At 42.4% G+C, this 7,692-nt stretch overlaps 1 protein-coding gene across 1 annotated transcript; it reads left to right on the top strand.

Annotated features, from left to right (window-relative positions):
- Window positions 1–473: 473 nt before the first annotated feature.
- LOC135940593 (enhancer of split mbeta protein-like) lies at window positions 474–1,731 on the top strand. Its single transcript, XM_065485541.1, has 2 exons — window positions 474–912; window positions 1,052–1,731. Exons 1-2 carry the CDS (start codon window positions 841–843, stop codon window positions 1,487–1,489), a joined length of 510 nt encoding a protein of 169 aa, XP_065341613.1. The 5' UTR covers window positions 474–840; the 3' UTR covers window positions 1,490–1,731.
- Window positions 1,732–7,692: the final 5,961 nt, after the last annotated feature.

The raw sequence follows: 7,692 nt of genomic DNA, 5'->3' as shown, positions 1-7,692 counted from the left end.
AATAACTTTTAAAACTTTCTTTTAGCTTAAGCTTTAATATTTTTGACGCAAGGTATCTTAAAAATTGGGATCTCCCTATGAAAATTTACACTAATATATGTGAAATTACAAACATTTCAAAAATAACATATGGATATTCTGCAGCTTATACCGTAATAAATTGTTGTTACCCCCCGATAACTTCAAACATAATAAGTTAACAATGGGACAAATTATTCCAGTTGAAGTATCCACCACGCACTCCGTTTTATAAAGTATTGAAATTGAGAAATAAATTGCGGCTTTAAACTTTTTAAAATGTCGTCTTGGCAACCAATTTCGATTTCCAAAGCGATCAAATTGCAGTTGCATCACTTTCTAAAGCCATGACAAACGCGTCATTTAGGTCTCGCGCGAGCCACTCATTAGATATGATTAGAGTTTGGCGTCGCGAGCGCGTGATCAATGGGTTATGCGCGCGGGAGAGAGTGTGCTGCGCGACGCGCGCTGCGATCAGCCCTCGGGGAGCATTGATATCGTAATGTGCGCCGCAATGACGCTATGCCGCCGCTGCTGGGAAGAAGCCAAAAGGTAGAGGGACCTGGGGGGCTCTGCTCTGGCACGCCGCACGCACAGGTGTGTGTATTTGTGTGTGTTCTTGCTGCCGGGGACGGAATCCGGCCGAGAAGTGTGGGAACGCGGCTCTCGTTTCCCACGGCTCTCTCAGAGCACGGGCCCGGCGCGCACCTGGCTCTCCGCAGTTTGATCACTTGAAAAAGGCCTCCCCTCCCTGCGGCACGCTCATTCCGCCGCGAACCGCCGAGCAGGCAACATACCCGCACTCGCACTCTCGCAGCCGAAATGTACGCCGCCGAGCAAACGTGTCTCTCGCCTGACCAGCAGCCCATCTCGCGCACCTACCAATACAGAAAGGTCAGTTTTCCCATTTTTCTCTTTCCCCCGAGGGGGTTGTGTGGTTGGGTAGCGTCCGAATATTTTTAGGGAGTTGAACGACTGCAATGCTTTTGCTCCGCAACTTTGACTAAGCCGCCCTTTTTCTCTCCGCCCTCAGGTGATGAAACCGATGCTGGAACGCAAACGCCGCGCCCGAATCAACCGCTGCCTGGACGAGCTGAAGGAGTTGATGGTGTCGGCTCTGCAGACCGAGGGCGAGAACGTGTCCAAGTTGGAGAAGGCCGACATTCTGGAGCTGACCGTGCGCCACCTTCACCGTCTGCGGCGCCAGCAGCGCCGGCCCGCGTCCTTCGCCGACCGCTTCCGCGCCGGCTTCAGCCACTGCGCCTCCGAGGTGTCCCGCTGCCTCGCCACCGGGGTTGAGGGCGTGTCCGTCGACCCGCAGCTTGGACAGAGTCTGCTCGCCCACCTCGGAGAGCGCCTGCAGCAGCTGGAGGAGGACCCGCACCGGCCCGAGACGCCCCCTCTCAGCCCGCCGCTGACCGACACCGAGGTCGAGGCGGCCACCACCGGCGGCGTCTGGAGGCCCTGGTGAGCCCCTGAGAAGGATCCTGAGCGCCCTTGCTGCGCAGACTGCTGTGACATGTACCTGAGTCTGATGTAAATTATTGATTGTTTGAATGTCTTACCTGAGTAAGACTCACCATTAAGTATATATTTTATGGTACAAAGAGATTATTTGTAATCTGATATCTGATGATTGACTGTAAGAGAGACACAGTTAAATTTTAACCCCCAGTTGTGGTGGTTCAAATAAATCGCACAACTTAAAATGAATTTTCTGCATTTTTCATCGCAACACCTTGAAACCGTCGCATTTAAATGGACTAAAACTGCAGCAGTAACACGCACACAAGTTTTGCAAAATTGTCTACATTTTCTTGCTCCAGATTAACTTATTAATTGATTTATAATAATGAAATAAGTGACAAAAATACAATCAATGTAATTTTCACCCACAATCAGAGTCAATTGGCAGACAAAAGGCGCCGAAAAGTATAGCCTTTAGGTGAGTGCGTGCGACAGGGGGGCGGTGGCCCATTACTCAAGACACACACTTTGTTAAGGAAAGAATACCTTCTCACCAGCAGCAGCACTTCACTTTTCTGTATCAAGAAAATCGAGCGTGTTTATGTTTCCGATGCAATCGTGTGCGTGTGTCTTTTGCTGCGACGCGCATAATGATTGTTTCCTTTTCCCATGGTTGACAGGGAAACGCAATTAATTTGGTGTCGGCGGCATGCTTGGATTCGCGAGGCCGGCGGCCGGAAGCGGCCAGGTCACTTTCCCATCATGCCGCTTACTCAGCTAGCGAGTGATTTAAATATATGCATGTATAAACATTTGAATCTGCTCGTCGCGCGCGTCGGCTCATTTATTCACCTGCGAAGCGCCGCCGCCGCGCACGGGAAATGAAAATTTCTCGTGTTTCCGGACTCGGGACAACGATTCAGAGCAAAGAGCGCGTAACATATTTCATTCGCTTGTTTCCATTCCTATCCACGGGTCAGAGCTGATGCTTGTGTATAATTAGCATCTTTTTTTAAATTTCTGTATTTTATTTCAGTTAATTATTTAAAAATCAAAGCAGGTTCAGACGTAACCGAGAAAAAATTTTTAAAAGCTTTATGTTCCATTAGAGTAAATTAACCTGTTGTAAATGAGTAAATATTTTATTTGTGATGGTAAGAAGCTTTTTTAATTTACCTTTTTTTGCTGATTTTGTCACAGTCCATAAGGGTCACATTGATTCGATTTAAAATATTTGAAAGTGACCGAATTAAATCTTAAATACATTTTTGAAAAATGTTTGAAATTTTAGAGCACCTCAGGTTATACGAAGGAGCAAATTTGTTTGCTATACGTTTTCATTTTCCTCTCATTTAAAAATATTAAATTTCCCAAGTGATTTTATCAAATAAAACATTGCGTTATTTCTCTGGGGTTAAGAGCATTTCTATTAAATGGTGTTGTGGCGAACATTATTCACCCATTTTCACCACAGTGTTATGAAGTGTACTAGAAATTTAACAATTTTATGTTTTTCACCTTTTGAATGACTAAGCAAAGCAATTAAATAAATTGAATTTCAACCGAAATTGTTAAGGAAAATACTCTAGCATACATGCGCAGAGGGTTTCTAGTTTTTATTAGTCAAGTGTTTCGAAAGAAACAAGAGAAAATAAAAAGTTGCCCGCGCACAAAGTCATCCTGCTCACACCGTGGTCAAACAGAAATCGCCTTTTAAGAAGTCTTTTAAACCCGCGAGATACGCATCAGAGCAAGAGAAAAGGTTTTTAAAGAGAGCGCATACACAGAGGAAACCGGCGCATGGTGGCTTGTAGATTTTGTCTTTGCTCTTCATGAAACAAGCAACACACACCTGTGCGACTCGGCCAACACCATCAAAAGACAAGTGCGGTCGCTCGCTGCAAATAATGTGAAATCACGCGAGCTCGGAGCGAAGCCAATTAAACGCTAAGTCTGTCCTTTTTGGAAACAACAAAATGCAACCAGACCAAATGTCTCATTAGGTGTTTTTGACCTTCGGGATATACACAAAAGGTGCACTATGTGGAAAAAATTGTGCTTATATATGTCATTAAGGATTTGACGTAATTGTTTTATAGGATCACGCATTACGAGTGTTTTCTTAGAAGAAAGCAATCATAAAACGCAAATATATGCAATCTTTTTTAAAATATACTCTTTGACTGAAAAAATTAAAATTGTTAGATCCTGGCTATCACAACTAATTTAATATAAGCGGAAGCAAAATAAGGACATTCTTCATTGAAAAAAGCCGTTGTTGTATTTATGCATATATGTATACAAGTTTGGTTGTCAACTGCAGTCCTATTTCATGGAAAAATTTAATTCTGTTCTAGATCACTCATTAAAAATACACAGAATTCGACCTTGGATTTACATCAGGTAAATTAATAAAATATTCTCAGAAATATTTGTAAGAAAAAAGTACATAACTGATTTCATGGGACAAACTCGCTTTGTTGGTGGGTATAAAGGCAAAATGTGCAATTCGGCACGTACGAAAAACAATATGAAACAGTCATAAGACATTTCAGGAATGTTTTTAACTCACATTTTTCCTTCCACATAGCACTGAGCTGGACGCTGAGATGGATAATGACACCCCAGCGTAAGTCTTTTCAAAGCTATGAGAATGTCATTATTCAAATTAGGCACCCCAGCGTCCGCAACTCAGTGCTATGTGAAGGTATATTTTTAAATATGAGCGAAAATGATTCGTTAAAAGTTTGATATTGTTGTTTGTGCGTGCCGAATTGCACATTTTGTCTTAACCCAACAGCAAAACAAGTTTGTGTCAAGAAATATACTTTTTTATAAAAATATTTTCTTAATTTGCCTGCTGTAAATCTAATTTTGTATTCTGCGTGTATTTTTACTGTACGATCTGAAATCTATTAAAAAATTTACAATAATAATAGGACTTAAGTATGACAGCCAAACTTATAGGCATGAGGCAAGATTAAACGACAACCTTTTTCAATGGACGACTCCTCGTTTGCGACCTTCAATCAAATTTTATATGTATAATTCGTTTTAATTTCTGCAGCTGTGCCAAGACTTTTGTACATTTTAGAACGTGTGCGATTTCATTCTGCTGTGAAAGAAGAAGAATTATAGATTTTCAATCACATTCTTTCTAAGCCTCCCCGATTAATAACGTAAAAGTAAAATTTTGTGTCGAAATTCAACTGCACAAGGTTTCATGTTGTTGCTTTTGATGAGACATTGATTTAATTAGTCTGGGTGTATAACACATGCACACACGCAGCGAGTATCCCGAGCTGAAACCGGATTTTCGCCGTCCATGCAACATATATAAAGCGACCGTCAGATTATATGTATTTCAAAATCGTGCCATCCGCTCGCGCGAACCGAGCCGTGCTTGTGCCTCGGCATAATAATATGCACGCTGCAAATAAAAGAGCATTTGCGGCGCGACGACGAGTGACCAGCCGGAAGCGCGCACCGCGCCCTGATTTACATGCCCTCTCGCTCTAATCTCGCTCCCTCTGAATCGAATTTGTGCGGCTCGTTCACCGCGGGCTGGACAATCGCGAGCCACGCAGACAATGCACCGCATACGACCTTGGCTTATGCATCAGCACGCAAAAGGCAAAAAGTTATCATCGCGCGTTAGCAGAGAGTGTGTGTGCTGCTGCGCTGATGGTCAATTGGAACACAAAAGAATATATAGTGGCGGCCAGCGCGTTCCCGATTTGAATAATATTATGTACGTCTGTGTTTAAAACAAAATACATAATAGAAGGGGAAGCGAGATTCATGGGCCGTGTCAATTTGTGTCAGCGTCCGTCAAAGCAATTTGATTTTGAAGCACTATAGCAGGGTTGCGTGCCGGCGATGCGCTTTTTGCTTTTTGGAAACGAGACAGCAGGGCGGGCACACCCTTTCCAAAATCGAAGCCATCGAAGCTTGGCTCATTAGTGAGCGTGTGCTTGGATTCGAATAAGAATTAAATAGCTTTATCGGGTAGTCTCTAACAAAAGAGTAAAGGGATAATTTAAGATGTGGGATATTCGACAATAGAGACTTTTTCTTGGCGATTTGAGCGATCCGGTTAGACTGTTTTGACGCTTTTAGGTTGTTTTTCCAATGATTTCCTTTCGATTGATTTGTCAGTATTAATATTACTTTTTAGGGGAAGGTCTATAGTTGTCTTACGCGGTTTTTGCTTCCTAACAGTGCTATATAAATTCTGACAGTTTTACTAACACATTTATTTATTTATATAATATACGAAAAGAAAATTTATTTTTGTCTCAAGCTCTTATGTAAGTCAGCAACTGATCATATTACGCAACAGGGTCAATATTGTGCCTTAAAAACTCTACACATACAACCTTAATTTGTAACACTTTCTCAAACTAAACAGATGTTTTTAATTAAAACATAAAAAAAAATATTTTAACTTCTCTGATTGTGAGCGGATTTGTTTTTATTGATTCATATTTTCACGCATATATCTATTTTTTCCTCATTCCTCAGGCAAATTTTAAGTAAAAATTTGTTATTTCTCTATGCCTCTAGAATCAACAGATTTTTAAAGCAATTTCAAAATCTAATAACCACAGCCGTTGGCTCGCATTGTTGAGCGCATGCTTTACGTGCACGTTGCAATGTGAGAATCTGAGGCGATGTTTGGGGGCCGAGTGCGGGCTGATGTGCTTAAATGTTTGACTCCCTTTGCATTGCAATGACGAATCCATCCGGGTTCGAGAGGATTGCAAAAGCTTTCCTGACTCACTTCTTAAGTATCACGGGCTGGTCCTTTTCTGGACTCCTAGACTAGGCTTCCTTCAATGAGACTCATGCTATTAGTTCGCGATGTTATTGGGACACGGATTTTTCACGAGTTGTTCGTTATCAGAGGGTTGCCCATCTCAAAAGAGATAAACCGATCACAAACAAAGAGTCGAATTTTTGTCGAGAAAACCGACAATAAAGGCGGCTGAGCGAGCTGAGCGCCAGTTCTGCATCAAATTGATCAGCATTTCGTCAGCCACGATCAGATTGATCAGAGCAGCGGAAAGAGAGCGTCTATATTAGATCCCGAAAACGGCGTTTGCTTCAATTAAACCCGGAAATTCGTGCTCTCTTCACTCTTGCTAGATTTAATTACATGTTCGGGGTCAGAATAATTTTTATTTCTTGTGGCAGTTTTTTTCAAAATTTGACCAATATAATTAGTGCTCATTTTGTGATTTAAATTGGTGGATCGGGGGAATCGGGGGATAAGAAAATAACTAGTGGTTACCGTCTTGAATTCCAAATGAAGGGTGTGTAGCCTGATCCAGTGCAATGTGTTGGCACCCAGCGATGAACCACCACAGGTGCAAAGGACATACATCAATTGGATTATTAAGTTATTAGATAATTATTTAACAGGTTCGTCTTCAGTCCAGTATTCATTTTGTCCGGCATAGAGTTTAAGAGGAGGTGATGAAAAATTTGATATTAGAGGTCGTATTTATTTATTGAAGTTATTCTTAATAGAATTCCTAGAGACAATTTTATATTTGAAGTAACGTCATTTGCTCTGCGACAACATATTGCAATTTTCGTCAAATCTTCAAGGCTTAGATAAGATATTGATCACATTTAAGAACACGATTAATTTTTTTAACATAAATCAATCAGTGCATCCCTTTTTGACAGTAAAAACGCTTGGTGTGGCCTGGCCATTTGATTGTAAAATCCGCTCCAGATGATTCCTTCCAATTATACAAAAAACGATTGTGCGCTGCGCATCGTGTGTGTGTGTAAACGGAGTTGAAAAGACGGCTGAATCAAGACTGGAAGATAGGCACAATGGGCAGAACCGAGCGAAGATGCAGATGCGCGCCCGAAGACGTTGGAGCAGAGGCGTGGGAAAGCGCGGCAGGTGAGGAGCAAGAAAGAGCAGAGCAAGACGGCGCACGTGCCCGCCGCCTGCCTCCTTAGCGTTTTCTTTGCTGCTGGCTGCGTTCCTCCGCGCGTCTTCCCACGATCCCCATGGCTGACTCACGACCAAGAAAGATGAGGGTGCTCCGCATGCTGGACGCACAAAAGCCACTTTGTCCTCGCCCGCTTTATTTCACTTTTTTATTTTATTTTCTTCTGCGAGACCAGCATACTGCTCTTGCTCTCAGTGAAAAAAGGAGGGAAAAAATAATGAGTGAGACGAAGAAG

The sequence above is a fragment of the Cloeon dipterum genome, chromosome 3 (assembly GCF_949628265.1).
Source record: "Cloeon dipterum chromosome 3, ieCloDipt1.1, whole genome shotgun sequence".
NCBI classification, from domain to species: Eukaryota; Metazoa; Arthropoda; class Insecta; order Ephemeroptera; family Baetidae; genus Cloeon; species Cloeon dipterum.
The sequence above is the reverse complement of the archived record's forward strand: the minus strand, read 5'-3'. Positions and strand labels throughout refer to the sequence as shown.

Coding starts and splice junctions, on each gene's coding strand:
- LOC135940593 (XM_065485541.1), top strand. CDS start 841: ATGTACGCCGCCGAGCAAACGTGTCTCTCGCCTGACCAGCAGCCCATC. Junction 913..1,051: donor GCACCTACCAATACAGAAAG/GTCAGTTTTCCC, acceptor CTCCGCCCTCAG/GTGATGAAACCGATGCTGGA.